The sequence below is a fragment of the Excalfactoria chinensis genome, chromosome 3 (assembly GCF_039878825.1).
Source record: "Excalfactoria chinensis isolate bCotChi1 chromosome 3, bCotChi1.hap2, whole genome shotgun sequence".
Taxonomy (NCBI): domain Eukaryota; kingdom Metazoa; phylum Chordata; class Aves; order Galliformes; family Phasianidae; genus Excalfactoria; species Excalfactoria chinensis.
This window is the reverse complement of record NC_092827.1, coordinates 36,285,800-36,306,658: the sequence shown is the minus strand read 5'-3', so window position 1 is coordinate 36,306,658 and position 20,859 is coordinate 36,285,800. Positions and strand designations below refer to the sequence as shown.

Genomic DNA, 20,859 nt, shown 5'->3' with positions numbered 1-20,859 from the left:
TCCCAAATCATGCACTGCATCTCACTTTCTGGCAATATAACATTACACGTTCTGCTTTATTTCAAGGTTTGAACTTGAAGGTTTTAGGTTGTGACCCTATGGCCATACTTTCTTTCTTCAAACAAAACACACATCTCACTGCTACAAAAACAATTCCACTACAAGCATGCTTCATTCTCAAATATGCTGCCTCCTCCTCTACATTTCCAAGTCCAAGTAACCTGTTAATTGAGAACATAATGATTAGATGGGAAAATGACGAAGGATGATATCAGGAATACAAAGCCAATAAGTTAGGAGAACATAAATGTAACATCTTTGAAATCCAAGTTATTTGACAAGAAGCTAGCAACCTGTCTGGGCTGCTGTGTGAGCCTGTAAATGTGGGCTTTCTATGTTGTTCATAAGTTTCATCCAAACAAGGATAGAAAAAAAACTCCTTTAAAGAAAGCACTACAGCCATCTAGCCTTAAAAAGATGCAAGTGTTTGGTAGCTCTCTGATCATAGCGTGGAATTAAGAATCTTCTATAGACTCATAGGTATTTCAGGACCCAGTAACAGATGGATTAGTTGAAGCCAGAAACACATAAGCAAACTGAATTCATAACCCATCAACCAGAAATTACTTAAAGGCAACAGTGATCTAAAAGTCGGTCTTTCTTGAGATCATCTTTACAAAGTTGCAGGATGTTTTTCCTTGGCTCATAACCAAGTCTTGCTAATGCTGTGTTCTCTAGTTCTTCCTAATGCTGATGAGATAAGGAACAAATGGATCAATGCTCTCATTGTATTTACTTGGAAACCAACAACCAGGAGAGAGGAATGAATTCCCTGAATCCTAATTGTACATGAATTTGCCAGAATATCCCTCTATATTGCTCTAAGTTATGAACAATCAGTAACCAAAATAAGAGGAAAAAAGAACCAAATAGCAGTGTAAATCATAGAAAAAATAGACAGAGTCAAATATGATGGTATACTATGAAGGAATTCTAGTTGTTCCCTGATTTGGCCTCTGGACATTCTCAGTTTGTAAACCACATGTCAGATCTCACCTGTTCTTCTCTCAAAAATTCTCAAGTTTGGCATTACTAGAAAAAAAAAATAATAATCTTCTTCCACTAAGATTACCTGCCAATCTGGACTACCACCATGTGTACTAAAGAAAGGACAGAAACCTTGATACTATCTCACAGTAAAGCTAATGCCAGATATTCCTATTGTCCCTTATCTAAAGGGAATTTGAAATAGATCCATCAGCCTTTTGATGCTAGTGAACTATTCAAACTAATCTTGGATAAATGTCCCATCCAGCTGCAAATCTAACTGAAAATGGAAACGAGAAAACATGACACAAAAGGAAAATTAGGATGAAAATCTGAGAGAAAGGGTTTAAAGAATGGTTTAAAATATGCTTTATTTTCCAGATGCACAATAGTTTTAGTTATTTCTTGCTTTGACGTGTAAAAATGTCAAAAAGAGATCTAGTACAGCAAGCAGTCCATGGCACACACAGATTGTGCAGATTCCTCTATTTTTCTCTGATATGTTTGATGCTGCCCACTGTTGACAACAGGCTCCTAGTACAAAGGAACACAGTTTGGTAGCCTGTGTTGTTCCCCATGGGCTGTTTTGCTAAAAAGAGATACTTGGGGACTGACTTACTCCTTTTCTTACTTTTAAATTCCCTGGGAAAAACGCAGGCTCTCAGTTCGGGAAAACGTGTAAGATAGAAACTGAATACAGGAAGTTCTGGTGCTTTCAGGAACTACACATTTGTTATTTTAATAATCACACGTTTGCAGATCCATTACATAGAAAGAAATGTCAGGCTCTTGATTTCTGATATTTGCTTTCAACATAGGAACGCTGGTAAAAATAACAAATGATTAAAGAATAGTGTTGTTTAATCCCATTTTTTCTGCCTGCTGTATTATAGATGAAAGATTCTCCAGGACAAAAGTCTTGTACTTCTGATCCTTCCTTATATATAAAAAAGAACAGCCTTGTGCCATCCTCAGTGATAGCAAGTGACAGGCAGAGAATGACATCACTCTTTATTTTTAACCGCCTGCCTTCTGGTGAATTTATTTTGCTGTCAAATATTACAACAGTGTTAGTCACATTCAGGCTTTACAGAAACAGAATCGTTTGCTGGGTTTGACCCCAGAAGGCAGCACTTCTTCCCTTTTGAAAGAGAGAATATTTATTTCCCAATTTGCAACAGCGGCTTGCTTCTACAGCCGGATTACTAGGAATGTCTCAGAGAAATGCTAATATGTGTCAAAGGTCCACAGCAACCAAAAGCATCCATGTGAATTTTGCAATGGCAGTTACACTGAACATAGACTCAAAGAGCGGGCTAACCACCTGCAAACATGGCAAACCCTGTGCTCGAGAACTCAAGTCAGGAGCTAATTTGCTACAGGAATTTCATTAGACATGCCACCAGTTTGAGTCCAGAAGCTTTAACTGCTTCCATGTTCTTACTACCACTAATACCACGTATCCTCCTATTATTGCTACATACCCAATGCCTAAAATAGGACTGGGTTAGTAAGTTTACGGCCAGAGAATGCTAGTTAAAGACATGTTTCCATCCTTGTACAGAGTGAAAGCCTTTAAGGTGAGGAAGCAGAGAAACTGTCCCAAGAGAGCAGAATCCAGTGCAGATCATGCTTATGTTACCTTTTCTCCATTGCCTTTATAAATCCATTTGCTTTTCCTCATCCACTAGATTATCTTTCGAGTTCCCTCTAATGGGAACACTATCACTCATTATTCAAGCACAGTGTAGCATTAAGTACTAGCACATCAGCAATGTTATAATGCTGCCACCAGTAGAAGTCCAAGTTTTGTATGCATTGCTCTCCTAAAAAAAAGAACACAGAGGTTTGGTCTCTTGTCCTCTGTAACATTACCTCTTCAAATCACTCCATTCAGGCAACTGCTACCACATATGAAACAGTATGCACACAACTTAGAACCACAGAACAATTATGTATTGATTAATTCACACAATGACTAGGATTAGCCACTAGCACACTTCTCTCCTTTAGAAAGTCACCTGAAGGGTCTTCATCAATCAGGCAGTCATCAGTCAGTAGAGAAGGGCTAGCCTTGTTTCCTGCAATAGGCTATCCCTTAGTCTTGCTGTTTCTGTCCTTTTTCTCTCCGAAAAGTAGTATCTTTTCATGCTTACATTTTTTGTCCCGAACCTTTAACTTGCTGACGTTGTTTCAACAATTTCATCTTTATTCGCAATTTTACCTTATCTTGCTCAAGACTGAGTACTTTCTTACAACCCTTTCTCACTATTTAGCAGATTTCTCATTAGTCAGAACTATTGTTCAGCTGGGCTGCACAAAAACAAGACTTGGGGTCACAGACAGCGGAGAGAATGCACTCACCATAGCTGAGTAACACGGCATAGCATATACATTCCGAACAACACTTGTTCTCCTAGCTTCCATTTTGGGTATATGTTCTGGGTGATATTTGCTTATAAATTATTCTGCTGTCACTGAGAAAACCAGCAATGTGCGTATAAGGAAATACTATTGCAGTGTTTTAACACCAGCGGGTAGCTCAGCAGCACCATGCTGCTCTCTTGCTCACTCTCCCCAAAAGGAGGAGAAAACACTGTGAAGAAGAGAAAAAAGAATCAACAGCTTATGGGTTAAGATAAGGAGTGAGAGATCCCTCACCTATTACTGTTATTAACAGATTCAGTATAGGGAGATTAATGCAATTCATTGCAAACTACTAATAACCTAGAACAGTGAGAACTGAAAGTAAACAGCACCTTTTTCCCCACCCACCTTCTTCTACCTCCTCCTCCCCCCCAAGTGGCGTAAGGAAATGGGGGGGGGGAGGACTGAGGTCAGTCCTTAATGCTTGATCTCTGCCACAGCCACTCTCTGTCCGTGTTCCACGTGGGTCACTCTATCAACCGTTCTTCCTAACTTGATTCCACGTGGCCTTCCCACAGGCTGCAGCTCTCCCTGCACCGCCCCAACACGGCTCCGTACCGCAGGGCCCACCCCTCGGGCACCGCTCCACACGGGTACCTACGGGTGCAGCTCCGGCCCGAGCCGCTTCTGGGGGGTATCCATGGGCTGCGTGGGGACGGCCAGCATCTCCATGGGCCTCTCTCGGGGCGCATGGAGCCGCTGCCGTGTGCCCGGAGCTCCTCCCGCGCCGACCTCGGTGCCCGCAGGGCCGTTCTCTCCCATTCCTGGCTCCCCTCTCCCAGCTGCTGTTGCACAGCGGTTCGTCCCTTCCTTCCATCTGCTCTCTCGGAGCGCACCCGGCGTCGCTCACGGCTCAGCTCTGGCAGCGGAGGTCCCTAAGGAGCAGCTGGAGCTGGCTCTGCTCTCACATGGGCAATGCTGGGCTCTGCTCAGAGCCCATCCCCTCAGCCCTCCACTACCAAACCATGATACGCATATTAAGGACAGATTAAGAGAAGCAGCATCCATAGATACTTCCACATTACCATTATTTGCCCGACCTGCTGAAGCAGGTCCAGAGGAGTGCCAGAAGTAATCAGAGGGCTGGAGAACCTTTCCTATAAAGAAAGGGCCATGGAGTTGAGTTTGCTTAGCTTGGAGAAGGCTCTGGAGAGGTCTCGTGATGGCCTTCCAGTACTTAAAGGGAGCTCATAAACAGGAGGGGGGGGGGCTGACTTATGTTAACATAGTCTGATAGCAATAAGAAAAGGCAGAATAACTGTAAACTAAACGAGGAAATGTAGGTTAGATGTTAGGAAAAAATGTTTTCTGAGAGGACAGTGAGGCACCAGAGAAGCCGTGGTGCCCTATCTGTGGAGGTGTTCAGGGCCAGGTTGGATGGGCCCTGGGCAGCCTGAGCTGGGGAGGGGGTGAGGACAGCCCCGCCTATAGAAGAGGGTTGGAATTAGATGGGCTTTAATGTAACTTCCAAACTATTCGATGTTTCTATGACCTTTTAAGCCCGTGAATTCTGAAATAGAGTTTTTTGACGCGGACAACGTTCACCTCCCCAGTCTACATTCCCTTTCTAGGGCTGCCTCTATTTGTATCGACTCTAACCCTGCTTGTAAATCGAGCGAACGCGATTAGAAAATAGACACAAAGTCACCTATCAGCCAATGATCCCCGAAGGTGCTCTGATGTTACCGAGGCTGCGTGCAGGAAACTCGGGACGAGCCTGCCACCTGGAGGACGCTCCCCGGTAGGAACCAGCCGACCCCGGTTGTCACTCACACACGCAGCCGAAGCCTTTGGCCCCGGAGGAGGCGGCTCCGCAGCCATAAAGCGAACAAGGGCCGGCCTCGGGCCGTGGGGCTGCCCTTAAGGCCGACTTGGCGGCAGGACCAAGCGCCCCGGAGGCACCCAGCCAGCACCAGAGACAACGGTGCCGCAAAGAGCTCACCCCGCCCCGGCGTCGCGCTAGGGCTCTGCGCATGCGTGTTGCCGCGCAGCGCGGGACGCGACAGCGGCGATGGGCGGGAGGTTGGCGCGCGTGTTCCGGACATTCAACGTGGAGAGCCGGGCCCGCCGCGAGATCAGCAAGGAGAAGCCCACCCCCGCGCCGCGCCACCCCACCAGCCGCTTCGACGAGCTGACCGGTAAGGGCCGGCTTTATCGGGGGGCGGCTGCAGCGACGGGGGCGGTCCTCCGGGGAACGGGACCCGCGGTGCAGGCTGTGCTTGAGGAGCGCCGCAGCGCGACCGCAGGCGGGAGGAGCGCGGGGTCAGCGCCGTGTGGTGGGCTACGGCGGCGCGGGGCCGTTGACATTGAGCGGGGCGACGCGCGGGGCACGCCGGGAGCGAGGCCGGCGGCGTTGGGCGGGGCCGGCGGTGGGACGGTTGCTAAGGGCCGCGGCCCGGTGTGCGTGGGGTGCTGCGGGTAGCGGCGTTTTTGTGGTGTTTTTCATGTTAATTGGTTTTCTGTTCTTTTTCACCTTTGGCCTTCAGACCACCCCGAGATAAAGCAAGAAATCTACAGGAAGGACGACAGGCTCCTCGCCTTGTTGAAAGATGTTTATGTGGAGTCCAGAGACCCGCCGACACAGGTGAGTGCCTCTCTCTGTAGAAGGCAAACTCTAAAGTATTTTTCTTTTTAAAGAGTAATGCTCTATTAGTGTTTAGAAGCTCTGCTGTTGGTAGATAAACGTGATGTTTTAGCGCTCAGTTATACAGCAGTGGCATAGATTGTGGTTGTGCAACCTATACATTCACAGCCCTCCGTTTTAACATCACAGTGATCTTTTGTTCTTTGCTTGAGTTCCCATTTCTGCTCCCTCAAATGCTGTAGGGCAGTTGAGCAACCCCTCTGAAAGGTACTGCTTGCCAGAGATATCCCATACAGCTCTTAAAAGAAAGAAAGTTGGGACTGATGCTGAGGCATGGATGTGGTAGATAACAAAGGCATTATAGATTTCTGATGTTAATGACATCTCACACAGAGCTTTTTCCTCATGTGGCTCAGGCAATGCCTGAGTTTGTTTATTCTTCTCCAGCCTTGTGGGCTGTGTTTGGCCATCAGCTTACTCACCACCAACACTAGTCTTTGACTTGGAAAGCAAAGCATACCCCATCCAATAACAAGCAAGAGACAAGCAGTCTCCTTTTTTTCACCTTCTTCCACTTTTTTACCTGTTGTACTATTGGACCATTTTATTTTAGCTCCTTCTTTCACTAGTAAAAGTTTTATACTCGTCTAACAATAAAATTTCTAAGTATTCTGAACTATTTCTGATTTGCCACATCCACAATACCATCTATTTAAGACTAAAGTATCTTAAAAGACTCTTCCTTGAAGCTTCCAAGTAACCCCTGTCCTTAATTTTCATAATAGAGGTTAGGACTCTAATCTTGCGGAGCTGTAAGTCTAATTGCTATATAGAATCATAGAATATCCCAAACAGGAAGGGACCTGTAAGGATCAACAAGTCCAAGTCCTGGATCCAAACAGCAGCACCTAAAAACCAGACCATCAATATCAGCAAAAAAACCTAGCATTGCAGCAATATCTTTAAATGCTTTCATTTGTAGGCCTGTTAGGAGAGGTTTCAAGGAAAGCCACAAGTGGAACAAATCTCAGTGCCTCCTTCCGTGCCTTCTGCAAGACAGCTGCACATGAGGCTTGCACTTGAGTCTTGCACTTGTGCTGTGTCTGCCTAAAGTTGTTAGGAAAAGCATGGTTAATGTGTTAGCAGTGACACTTGTGAGCAAAAGCTTCTTTCTTGTCCTGATGTTTTTCTGAACCCTTCCTCCCTCTGAATACTTTGTGCAAAGTGTATGTACCAAACATAAGACATATTTGGTATGGCTGTGTTACATGAAAAAGGATCAGCTTTCAGTCCTGTAGTGACAGATACCTGGAGACACGTCATTTTATTAAGGCTTGAAAAGCTGTTCATTATCTGAGTATAATTTTAGCAGGAACTTAAGAGAGAAGTAGGTAGCATTGTCAGACATTCTGTGTAAGGTAGAAACAGGCAGTTACAGGTGCTGTGTTATCCATGTATGTTTTCTTAGCACTTTCCTTTAAAAGTATCTTTTGTTAAGGCTTCCATTGTTTCTTTTTTGTAGTGTCATTCAGTACTGAAATATTAATAAGAAGCAAAGTAGGAAAGGTAGAGCATGTTTGGAAATGATTTAGAAATGGAAATGTAAAAGGACTTGAAAGAAGAGACCTGTCTGAGTCCTGCGGTGGTCTAGGGAATTAAATTGCACATGATGATGCTAAATAGTTTCTCTATGTCCTGCAGAGCTTGTTCTTGAGACAGAGCGAGAGAGGTGATACCTTCTAGTTGCAAAACTGAACTCTGATAATGAAAAGGAAGGAGAACAAAAAGGATTTACAGTGATATCATAAGAAGGATACCAGTTGTCAGTGTGATTTTTTTTTTTTTTTCCCCTTCCTCTCCCCACTGATATGAGTCAGTATCAAATATTAGGACATATGCATTTACATTTGTCTACCAAATGGCTTGAATGAAGGGCTGCCGAGTCTGTACAGCACTTTTGACTGTACTGGATTGTAGCTTTTCATGATGCGGATAGGGAGTTGGCCCTCTGTATGGAGTGACTGTGCAACAACTGGCTGTAATATCTTTGATATTAAGAAGCGAGAGTGGCTAAGCTACCTTTTTATTGCTGTGAAAATGGGATAAACTAACGGGAAATAGCTCAGCTGTTACACTATGCATAGTAAATAGAACTGCTGTTAATCTCTTTTTTGTTTCTCTTCCCACAACTAGGTAAAAGATGGAGGTGGTGAACATCTTCCACGTAAACAGGTGGAAAAGAGATTGACCAAACTAGGTCACTTGGAAGAGCTGGATATTAAGAAAGTTCCCAAAGGCAAAATTTCCATTGTGGAGGCTCTGATGCTTCTTAATAATCATAAACTTCATCCTCAGATATGGACTGCGGAGAAAATAGCAGCAGAATACAGTCTGGAACTGAATGAAGTCAACTCTCTTCTGGAATTCTTCATTCCTTTTTCCTTTCAAGAGTTTCCTAAAGAAACAAGAAAAGCTATAAAACCAACATAAGAATATTTACAAAAAACTTGTGTGATCTTGCGTGTGTCTTAATTATACTCCTGAGTATATGCAGTGTCTGAAAAGTGCTGGTAACATCCAGCAAGGCTGCTGTCTCATACCAAAAAGATGCATTCAGGCAATTCCATTCTGTATCTGATGGCTTCGGTTCAATGTGGTAATTGCAGGACAGAGTTTGTAAAACAGATTTTAACAACTAAGTTGTGTGAGAGCCTGTCGTAGGCTTCTGATTGTTGTATTCATGTGTTTTCCATTCAGTTAAAGTATGTAATTTCTATATAGAAATTTAACTTAAACAAAAAACAACAATAAAGCCCAAACAGGTTGCCCTTCTTCACAGAGGCTTCCTGGCCTCCAGCAAAATCAGTGCTCTGCGTGTATTAGCTTTGTCATTCATGTTGCAAGGACTTGCTCTAAAGGCATGCGTATGCTAAAGCAGTTGTATTTCTACTGTATAAAAGTTAAATAATACTTATACTCTTTATAGAGTGTTAGCCACAAAAAGGCTTGGGGTGTTCAGCTGTGTCAAAATACAAAGGTGAGCGGCAAGGAAGCTTCTTTCTAGTGACCAATGTGTGACCCTTCTTCCACGCCATTCTGATTTTGCTGAACTATCTGTACCTCCCCAGGTATTCTCCATCAGTCACTGACTTTGTAGAGTGAAAATCTAGTATCATGGCAGTCTTTTGCAGCAGCCTCTGACACTTGCTGTATGTGGTTCATGTAGGAGGTAGCTGTCAAATGCAATTCTATCTACTGATTGGACCCACTAGTAGATCTTTTGTAAATGTCTACCTGTGCTGTTGTAATAACCCTTTTTCCCCCATTGAGGCCTTCTCTGATTTATCCAAGTACAAGCTTAGATCAGTGTGTTCACTGATAAGCAAGTTTTCCTCATGCTACCACACTCAGGACAAACAGCATCCTTTAGTAGTTAGTGAAGGATGTTAAACCGGGGAGATAACTGGGCTGTAGCCTTGATAATCTGACTGTTGGGGTCTGTGTAGACAAGGAAGAAGTTTAGCACTGCTGGCAAGTACTGACTAATGAAAACTGGTTCACGTTCTCCACCTAACTTAGAAAAGGAAGCAGAATTTATGTTTAAAATGACAGTCTGGTTGTTTAATGTCCATCACCACGAAAGCTAATTGGAACTTCCTTTTTAACCCCTTCCCTATTAGGTCTTAGAATTCTGATGACAGTAAATATTTTACCAAGAACATCAGCTTTGCTATTTCATAGCAAGATTCTTACCGCTTCTATGAGGTGGAACAAAGTAATTGTAGTTTACCACCATGTATTCAAGGTGGTTTTTTTTAAGTATATATCATTATGCACTAGTGAAAGATTGTGTAAAAATTCTGACTTGTTTCGGAGGTGGCTGATGGCCTGGGCACTGTTTCTGTAACTTAATGGGGACAGAGCTGAACTGAGATTAGCACATAATACTTCGGAGCTGTGAACCACATTATAATTTGTTTTCCACAAAATACCTTTCTGTGCTGTAACAGAAACACCATTTTCCAATACTGTTCATCCCTGTGTAATATTTAAGGTGGAAATCAGAAAGAACAGCTGTGCAATTACATTTGGTACAGATACTTTATTTTTGTAGGAGACTGTGGTTTCCTTAGTTGAAAATGGATCTTCAGTTATGTATCGGAGTTGATTAGAAACTTGCTTTCCAGCCAGGAATAGAGAACGGTTTAACCACACCCTTTGACTCGGTACCTGTTTTGGTATTTCCTTTACACTTTTAACTTGGCTTTGTCTATTCCCTTTCCTGTGGCTGTTTAGCTGTTGGCGTAAGAAAAAGGTGTTCTTCAAGCAAGTGTTTTGAAGTGGTAATTCTGGAGAATCTGTGGGAATCTGCCATACAGGTTGATGGGAATCTCAGGTGGATAATTTCTCATGTTTCGTTTCTGTGAACGCGTTGTGCCAAATTTCAAATGTTTTTGCCCACTGTGTAGAATTCCTCAATTTGGTAAAGAACAATTTGCGTTGTTCTGTAGCGATGTTCCAGCAGCTATTCTGGCTTCCAGACTTGAATTTGCTCTGAGGTGTCTCTAGGGGGAGTCTATTCGCTCACTTACCCGTCTTTTCTGGGACGTTCTCACTTGAGTGCATCCCTTTCTTTCCCTTCGTTCTGTAAGCTTGTATTCCCAGTCTTCTCAAGCCAGTTTCTATGAAAACTTTATGTAGCTGCACTTTTTGCTTTTTACTAACTCACGGGCAGGTGTTGCTTACGTTCTGCTATCACACTATCGATGACCTGCTTTGTTTCAGCAGAGTGGTATCTTGCCTTCCAAGAGTAACATACCTGAGGTAAAGATGAGAGGATTGAGCAAACGTTTTGTTCTGGAGAACTTGTGATGGACTTTCAAAAGGGATGTAGCTTTTCATAAATCTTCAAAAATTGCCCTTTGAGGTATTCTAAACTAAAATAGATCTTGTGCTGCCTTTCTTTGTATTAATAGTAGCATGGTTCTCGCAGTTTGATGCTGAGATAGCAGGCTGAGAGTTGCAAGGCAGGAAAGAGGTTTAACTCCACTTTCTGTGCAGTTCAGTGAGAGGGAACTTCAGTAAAAACCTTCCTGTAGATTTCCAGCATACTCAATTAAAGTTGTCTTTCAAGCAACCTGTTTTTACCCAAGGAGGAAAGAAAACGATGCTCACAAGTTAGAGATATGTACTAAGCTTAAAGAGTATCTTATTTCTGTGTTGAAAAATGGGGTAAAACCTCAAGTAGTTGTAATGCAGGATTGAAACTTCTGAAGTTTAAAAGGGTGTCTTTGTTCAAAAGGGCCTTTTTTTTCCCACATAAGATCGTACTTTCTTGATATTCCAGGAAGCTTCAGGTTTGATAGTCCTGTGCTGGAATGCTTTACGAACAGGAGTTTTCTAGTTGTCACGTGGCAGTGGTGTTGAATTCAACAGCAACAGCTATAGGGATCTGCTCAGAGCAGGCAGGCTTCGGATGCAAATGGCTTTTGTTACTTGAGACTGGAAGGACAAGGAAGGTCTGCGCTGACCAACATGCTATTAATAATCAAACCACTGCACTGGTGCCTATCGTTACTGAATACATATCAGTAATCTATGAAGTTAGTTAATTTTGTGAGCTTCCATGGTGTACGTAGGTACTGCCACCTTATTATCAGTGTGAAATGTTTTCTGTTGAGGGCTTCCAGAGAAAGCTTTTACAATAGAGAGAACAGCCCCCTAGAAGGTGACAACGAGCTATTTAGCCCACATCAGGACTGGGTGTTGTAAGAGGGTGAGGTAGGTCCGTCCATGTTTTTTGGCCTTCGGACAAAGTACGGCACTGCTGTGTTATAAGAGAAGATGAAAGGGAGATGTAGTAGAGTAACCAGCTCCTATGGGCATGCAAGGCATTTGTAGGACTGAAGCCCTGTGGCTAGGTGCACTGGTGCACAGGAGCAGCCATACCTGTGAGTGGGGTTGCCCTATACAACAGAGTCCATCGATGCTGCTGGTGCTAGCCAGCCTTATTCCTGCCACAGGCTTTTGTAAGCAGAAACATGGATGTAAGGCAACTGGTAGGTCTGCTTATGTGAGAGATGTCTGGAGAAAGAAAAGCAGCTCTGGCAACCTGCATGTGGCTGGGAATGCTGAGCTGGTGCTAACTGCCCATCTTGGCAGAGAAAGGCATAGTCTTCAGAGTGCTTTCTCTGAACTAAAGTATGTCCTGTTCTTAATTGCACGGAGCTTTGTTCCCAGGAGAAAAACAAACAAACAAACAAAACCAATGTGCAGGTTGTGATTCAAGCGGTTCTGACTCACCCCATGCCAGGTGCTGCCTGGGCTCTGCAAGCCAGCATGGCCAGCACTGTGATGCAGGGCTGAGGTGCTGGGCAGGAGCAGGAGGCTCTGTGTGCTGCCACTCTCAGTTGCCTTCTGCCTGGGTCCCTTGTACTGGTAGCTCAGCACTAAAGCAAGCCATAGGCTTGGCCATGACCTCTCCTTCTGAAGAGGTGAAGTGGGTTTGAGCTGATATATTTAGAACCGAGAAGCAATCTTTTACTCTTGTCTGCATCAGTTGCTATCTTTTGGTTGGATCAAACATACATTCATGTTACTTCTATTACCAGCCACATCCACAGGGGGGAAAAGTTACTAAAATTGGATATAGTACCAAAATGTGACTGAATTTTTTTAATGCATTATCTGCCAGTTCTTTGATTTGGGACAGGAAAAGTTTGTTCTAAAACCTATTTTTATAGTCTAGTATAAAATATTTTTATGTTTGATACCAGCTGCCATTTACTGCTAAGAACAGGTGAATGCAAAATATTTTGTTCAAAGATATCCCTCACCTTGCCATACAATACAATTGTACATACATACATAAATACATACATAAAATACATACAATTTTGCTGTTGTTCTAGTCAGTCTCAGAAGCAAATGCTAAGACTTCTGATATGCAAAAGTTCATCCCAACCTGGTTGCTACCATTCACTCCCTTGCCATGATCCTGTCCTCCCACTCTCCCTGCTATTTTGTTGCTGGGTGCCATCTGGTAAGTCTCTAGCCCTGTGTCACAGATCTGTAATTAACTACAATGAGTGAGGCTCATTTACTGTGTACCTAAAGCTACAGTGAAACTGGAATAAATAGAAAGCAAGTGCATTGAATAGCAGTGAATTAAAGCAGACTACTGAAGATGTCTTCAGGAAGAAATAATGCCACTTGACTGCTTTCGCTCCTCTACAGGGGAAGAAACTGGGTGTAAAATTTGTACTGTATCCTGCCTTTCTCAATTAGCTGTAACCTGTTAAAGATTTCCTGTGTGGAAACAAATGTGCAGTTGTTGTCACTTAAAGCTAAATTCTATCAACTCACTACTGCACATGCAATACTTTAATATTAAGCTGGAGCTGTTTTTCCTGTGATTGGAATTTAATCAGTTTCTTAACCTTTTTGGAAACAATGCACTATTTTGTACATTTTTAATAAAGGTTATTTGAATTTTACCACGGCCGCAGGTTGTGATTAAAAGCTGACGAGGTGCAACTCAAAGCAAGTCGCTTGTTTCCACCAATGAGAAATATCTGTTTGTAATGCATAGGTTCAATAACATAAATAATTCTCTAGCATTGACAAAGTAGTGAAAGAGCAGTGTTTCTGAGACACCCTAAGGGCAAAGCATAGTTTTACTGACAGAGCATTATAGGAAAACCTTGCTGGGTTTTAAACTCAACATTTTCTGCAATTCTGCTGCTTTGGACCTTGTTATAGAATTCACCCCTTGCTTCAGCATTGTGCCTTACCTTACAGCATTCAGTTCTTGCAAGATATGCAATTAATTCTCAGTTAAGGACAAAGGCCTGAGCTGAGTGTGGGCCGTACTACTCAAATCCCATTAAGATTGCTGCAGCCTGAAATAATACTTTCCAGAAATATGAGTTAATCCCATTGTGTCAGCTGGTAGCTACTTCTGAAAATGAAAGTCTAGTTAAATCTAGTTAAAATAGAAGTGCAGAATATGATATTAACATAAATAAGTGACATAAAGCTTTTGACGTGCTGTTGTTCCTTTGTGTCTTGAACTTAACCTCTCTGTGGCAATTTCCCCTTAAAAAAAATAAAATCATTTTTAACAAAACACGAAAGGCCTTTGTTAAAGTATTTTATCCTTATTAAAACAACAGCATCTTCTTTGCCATCCCCTGCACATATCATAAAGGCTTCTCAGAATGAGGAGGAAAACCAGCAAACAAACAGTGCCAGGCTGAAGAACGCTGTGAAGGATTTTGATTTGCTTTGTCCTGCCTGTGAAGGGCACGGATACATTGCACACATGCAGTCTTGATCAAAGCTTTGTTTCAAGTCGACAGCAACTTGACTCTGAACTAACTTCACACGCTGCTGGCTTCAAGTTATTTCTGTGATAAGGAAAAGTGATTACTGAGGAGATAAAAATGCAGGGTTTGTTCCAATTGGTCAAACCGTTTCTATGGTTGCAGAGTGGTATCTGAAGATTCAGCTAAAAAAAAATATGTCTTAAAGATGAGATCTGTTGCATCACTGCTTTACATTTACTAGGCAGGAATGGAGTTCCAAACCTGAGAGGAGATACGGCTTGATGGTTTTGTTACTGGATCCTTATAAATAACCCTTTTCCGCAAATAAAACTTTCTAAAAGTCAAATCCATCTTAACTGCAGGTGGCTTCCTTTCTTTCTTTTATGCTGTTAACTAGGAAAGCTTTGAAGTGCCCACAGAGATTTATCAGAATATCATGAGACTTTATTTTTTTGAAGGGGGATTCAGAGGGCCTGAATGCATCCTTTGGGAAGATGACCTTCCAGGATGCACCTAAATCTGAAATATGAAAGCAGATGTAGTGTTTGTTTCGGTTGTGCTCTGCAAGGTCACTTCACCCTTTGGCTTTTAGGCAAGTCATCACAAAAAGCATTACTTAATTTGCTGTTACATTTTTTCTCTGATTTACCATTAGGAATAATATTGTCTGACATCACCCAGCAGCAGAGAAGAAATAAAAAGGAATATAAGAAATTAATACTGAATTGTCATAGGCACAACCTTTTTAACATATGCATATTTTGCCTTTTCCACATTTCAATTTTAGAGAGGTTATATTTATTTCACCTATAAAATTGCAGATCGTTAGCAGCATCTGTAATTCCTGAAGCTCTCTCAGAGCTTGTCCTTTGATAAGGTTATGCACTGTCAGTTGTACTGGAATAATGAGTGCTGGATTCTTACTGACATGCAGGAGCAGGATGACATAGCTTTAATAGGGGCTGAGCAACCTCTGTGGAAGTCAAGTATCAGTAGCTCTCTAGGTATCTGGGACCTAATCATTATGGTGTTGAGGAATTAGTGAAAGGGGAAGTCAGCATCTCATATGGAAAAGAGGCAGGTCATTTGCTACATCAAAAAGTTGGGTGCCATGTTGTAAGCAGTCTTGAATCCATAGAATTGCAGCATAATTTATTTAGATTGTAAGGAAATAATCTATTGTGTGCAGTCAAGCTCTGGGTGCTCTCACAGCTGAAAACTGCGCAACTTGGGCAACTCCTTCCAGTCCCTAAGGATGGGGAAAATGGTTTCCTTCTGTTGGGGCAAAATTCTCCCTGTTGTTACTTACCTGTTGCTGTTCTGCTGTGAGCTGCAGGGAATGGTGATTTCGCATTTCCAGTGTTCCTGCCGACATTAAAAATTCTTAGAAAAGAAACTTGATTCTGTTCACCTCTGCTTTACTCCTCCACTTGGAATATCATTCTTCTTATTCCTGCTTCTTCCCGGATCTCACTTTTTTACTACATCTGTGAGAGGAGAGGAAGGTGAAATACAACTCAGAAGACAAAAGGATCATTCAACAGAATGCAAATATGCAACGTGAGGATTAGTTCCGCAATTGCAATAACGTTATTCTTTTTCCTGATGTCTTGTGTTTTTTCTCTGCATGTATTTCACATCAGGAAATGCAGTGATCTCTAGGAAGCACAAGCCAGGCTTCTGGGTGGGAGAACAGGGATAAATGAGTGAAAATCTGAACAAAATAACATTGCCTTCTTTAATAAACAGTAGCATAGAATAATTGCATGTAAACTCACAACCTCTCCTCTTCACCTAGCAATTTCTCTGTAGTAATGTTTTCTGATAATAAGGTTACGGAACCCACAGTACAGTCAGAGAGAGCACTTTATGAAAGGAATTGCTCCCACTTACTGCACACATTAAAGGTTTTTAGTCATTACTCATTTTCAAAGGCCCCAAACTATATGAAATTGTTGGGAGCAAGCATGTTACAGATGAGCATCAGAATTCATGTCGCTTTGATTCTGCATTTTGATGATACTGTATTGATACACTGAGTAATTTGATATTTTGCTTGCACGTCTCCTATGTTTGTACAGATACTCCACAAAAACTTGCATGTAATTTCTTTATGCTTCAAGCCTGCAAGAGATATTTGAAGAAATCTGAGTGTGAAGCTCAATGTCTCCATTTCTGAAAAGCAATGCCATAGCAACACACATCACATTGTTTTAATTATATCTCTTAAATCAATCCAGGAATCACAGAATGTCTGGAGTGAGAAGGGACCTCTGAGTTTACCTGGCCCGACCCCTGCTCAAGCAGGGACACCCAGAGCAGGGTGCCCAGGGTCATAGCCAGGCACCTTCTGAAGATGTTCAAGGAGGAGACCCCACAGGCTCTCTGGGCAGTCTGTGCTGGTGCTCTGTCACATGCAGAGCACAGAAGTGCTGCCTGGTGTTCAAAGGGAACTTCCCATCCTCCAGTTTGATGCTCTCTGTGTTCTAAGAAGACTCTCTAGTGGCTTAGTGCCATGTGCACATTTGTCTCCATGGTAGGTGCTCACCTCAAGTTCAGGTTGGTAGTAAAGAAAACTCAAAAAGCTCGCTACAAGAGGATGGTGAAATGGGAAACCTTATGCTCCAGCTGCAGGGGTACAACTGCTCTTAGTGAATGGAACAGGGTAGACTCTCAGGACCCATGGATTATATGCGTGAATATTTATGTACATAAATGATCAGTTTCCCACTGACTGAAATGACTCATGGGATTGAAGATATGAGCAGTCTGGCCTTAAGATTAGCTCTGAGACTTCAGTAAATTTCTCAGAAATAAGGCTATTTCAGTTAACGTTCACTTTTTTTTTCCTCTGAGGGATAAAAAGCATTGAAATACTCTTCTATGGAAGTGTGAAATGGCACTCTGTGAGTACTTAAAGCTATGATAATGCTCTAGTCTTGTGCTATTGATCTGACCATGTGAGAACAGTTTTAAAGTACGAATGATTGTAATAAATTCAATTAGTCTAACACTTTAGAGATTTCCTTTTTACTCACAATGATACAATATTATGTTACACTACAAAATCTCTGACACTACATCCTAAGACAGTAAATGAGTGAACCTTGAACAGAGAAAAAGGTTTTTTTGCTTATAGACAAATGTGTTGCATTTCTACACAACAGAAATACAAACACACAGACAAATAATGCTATCATTCTACTATTCATGCGATAGCTTAGCTCTTGGGAACAGTCTAGGCTTGCAAAGTGTGCAAAGTGCACAAGTGTGCAAGTTGGAAAGGTGTTTTCTTTTGCACCTTTCTCATTGCAGTGTTCAAGAGTGTGGCATCCTCTGGATCACTCACTGCTGCTCATTCTGCCATGTGGGTCAGCTGGATCCCAGGTCAGCATGAAGTCATTTCTTCTGTGTGCAAAATGAAAGTCAGCCTATTTAATGTGTACCATCAGCAGCTGGAAAGCACCAGTGTTTTATCTCTTGTCACTCATCACAAATAAATCGCATCCTTCTTCAAAGTTGCCATGCAGGATAGATATCAAGGATTTGTATAATATTGTTCAGTGTTTAGAAAATATTTAATCATCACTGTAGAGTACAATTTGCATTATTCCCATTTTTCATGCCAACATGATTTGTATGGCAGCCAATGTATGCTAATTAGTCAAATTTCCCTAATTAATTTTTGTCAACGTGTTGTCCTAACATGACTTGAAATGTACAGCTTATTGTATTAAATGTATTAAAATTGCTTCTGCTTTCCACTGTATACCAGGGAATAATTTGCTACCAACAGCAAGTGTTTACAACAATTTTTAAATGCACATATTCTAATTAAAGTGAACATCCAACACGTTGGCCAAGGGTGAGTCATACTTCATAATAGCTCTACAGGGAAGAAGGTTTGAGTTATGTGTTCTTTCAAAGTGATGGCTGTGAGAATAAATTGTTTTCTTTTGTATGAAGTACATTTTGTGCTGTTTGTTGCACGCCTAAAAGATGGATCAGTGAATATCAAAGTGTGAAGACTGAGCACGTGTCCATCCTGGGACAAGGAAGGCAGATTTGCTGCAAGGCTACTTGAAAACTTGACTGGTTTGGTTTTATTGCTAAGCTCAAAGCCCAATCTGTGCATTTTTATCACTGAGGAACAAGCAGATGCCACCCTTGTTACCATGGTTTCCATCCAGTCATAGTGCCCTCTCAGAAAAGCAAAAAGTTTAGTTTTATATTTGATAAATATATTCCTTGGGTATCTTAAAACAGAACTGCAACTTGTATATCAGTGGACATGTGGTCGGGGTTTGACTCTTGAATGGGGCACGTGCTTCCTTGGGCCTAAAAACTTCTCCTCGTGCCCCAGAGAAGTCTGAAAATAAATGCCACCACAGCAATGCCTTCTGCCAAAGAGCGTTGGATGGTGCGTGAGGAACCTTTCAAAAACAACAAGTTATGGTGGAATATGCGCAAAGAAGAAAGACACGAAAGGAATCAGTACTAACAGAACAGTAGCCAGTATTACCCATTTTTAAATGAATTTTTAGATTTTTCTTGTAGTTACAGTTCTCAGAATATGATGAACAAAGGGAGAAGAAGCTGTTCTTTAGGTAGCAAATTATGTGCAAAATGACATGATACGTGCCAAGACAGATGAGATAATCTTATTTTAAATGTGCCATCTGAAAGAAGTCAGAGTGAAATAGCAGTACAGAGCTAATTCCAGGGGGCTTCAGAGTCATATCACAATCACTACCCAAACCTGTTTGTGATTTTCTGACACACTGCCACTTCCAACTTTCAATGCATACTAAAATACTTGTGAAGTGAGGCATTAATAGCACCTGTCACTAAAAATCTGTAAGGAAGGCACCCCCTGCCCCAGCTGTTCCCTTCTCCCACCTTCTTAACTGATGAAAGGCATGTTAGATCTGTAAACCAGTGAAAATGAGAACTGATTAATTGGGCTCATAACTGCAAAGGCAAGGAGACATTTCTGCAAGTGTTTATATCAGCTTTGTCAGAAGTAAGTCTGCTGCAACAAATACACGTTTAGTTGTACAAAGAACACATAGGGAATAAATCAACTTTCAGGCTTGAATTACAGTGCAGGAGGGATAATTACCATCACAGAAATTTTGCTTGGAAACGAAAACCTCTTGTAGTGCACAAACACCTGGAATAGAACTGTGCTGGAAGTTAATGCCGAGCATCCAATCAATATCAAATGGAAATATTGACTACTTAGACCAGCCAGAGCTATGAGAATTTATATTCTCAGTGGGAATGGAGAAGAGCAGCATTGGAACAGATTTCCAAAACATACTGAATGATGCTGGTGGCTCACAAGGATCCATTTGTTCCCCAAATCCCCAAGTACTGTGGAGCTGTTTGTTCTGCAGACCCCATGTGCTTGCCAGGGGAATTACCTAGATATTCACTCCAGAAGGCCTGCATCAGCCTTGTAAATTAGACACTTGATTAAAAGTTGTATCAGAAACCTGAGGTGCACTTTAGGATCTGGACTGCTGGAGTTAAGCTGCTTTACACAACAGCCCTGAATCAAATTGTGCCAGTTCTGCATTCAGCTAAGCACAGATTGGCAATTTGTTCTTCCCCTGCAATGGGCTTCCTCTGATACTATAAACCCATCCCTGCTTTAAAACCTAGTAATAGTATACTATATGCTCATGAAACTGCATAAAGCATTTCAAGTCTATAAGGGTAAAATTGTGCAGGTTACTGAGTTTTACAAGTTTTGCCTGTTGTAAAACCTTTGTTTCCTTGCTATTGATGCCACTGACTGTTTCCAGTCATCTGAAGTCCTTCAATCCAAATGAGATTTGTTGTGATTACCTTGGAATGCGGAGTCAAGGCTATAATGCACTCTAAGATTTTACATCAAATAACTATAAAGAGGTAGTAACTACAATATTATTATCAGACCCAAGCATACAAAAGTCTTTCACCTCAGTTGCCAAGAATCACATCCCTTTGCCATCCAGAGGGACCTGGACAAGTTTGAGAGGTGGGCTCATGCCAACCTCATGAAGTTCAACAAGTGCAAGGCCCTACATCTGGGTTAGAGCAATCCAAGTACAAGCACAGGTTGGGCAGAGAATGGCTTGAGAGCAGCCCTGAAGAAAAGGATTTGGGGGTGTTGGTTGATGAAAGACTCAACAGGAGCTGGTAATGTTTGCTTGCAGCCCAGAAAGCCAATTGTATCCTGGGTTTCATCAAGCGAAGCGTGACTGCATCCAGCTCTAGGGCCTCCAGCACAAGAAAGACATGGAGCTATTGCAGTAGGTCCAGAGAAGGGCCATGAAGATGGCCAGAAGGCTGGAGCACCTCCCCTATGGGCTCTTCAGATGGGAAGGTTCTGGCAGGACCTTATAGCGGCCTTCCAGCACCTAGAGGTGGCCTACAGGAAAGCTGGGGATGGACTTTTTATAAGGAAACAAGGGGAAATGGCTTTAT

General features: G+C 42.2%; 1 protein-coding gene across 1 annotated transcript; it reads left to right on the top strand.

The window, feature by feature from the left end:
- Positions 1–5,266: 5,266 nt before the first annotated feature.
- Positions 5,267–14,179, top strand: NDUFAF4 (NADH:ubiquinone oxidoreductase complex assembly factor 4). The gene is made up of 3 exons (XM_072331768.1): positions 5,267–5,612; positions 5,961–6,058; positions 8,252–14,179. Exons 1-3 carry the CDS (start codon positions 5,486–5,488, stop codon positions 8,546–8,548), a joined length of 522 nt encoding a protein of 173 aa, XP_072187869.1. The 5' UTR covers positions 5,267–5,485; the 3' UTR covers positions 8,549–14,179.
- Positions 14,180–20,859: the final 6,680 nt, after the last annotated feature.

What these genes read in the sequence shown, in the direction of transcription:
- NDUFAF4 (XM_072331768.1), top strand. Translation starts at nt 5,486, where the DNA reads ATGGGCGGGAGGTTGGCGCGCGTGTTCCGGACATTCAACGTGGAGAGC. An exon ending in CCGCTTCGACGAGCTGACCG is followed by an intron (nt 5,613 to 5,960) that starts GTAAGGGCCGGC and finishes TTTGGCCTTCAG; the next exon opens with ACCACCCCGAGATAAAGCAA. An exon ending in CCAGAGACCCGCCGACACAG is followed by an intron (nt 6,059 to 8,251) that starts GTGAGTGCCTCT and finishes TCCCACAACTAG; the next exon opens with GTAAAAGATGGAGGTGGTGA.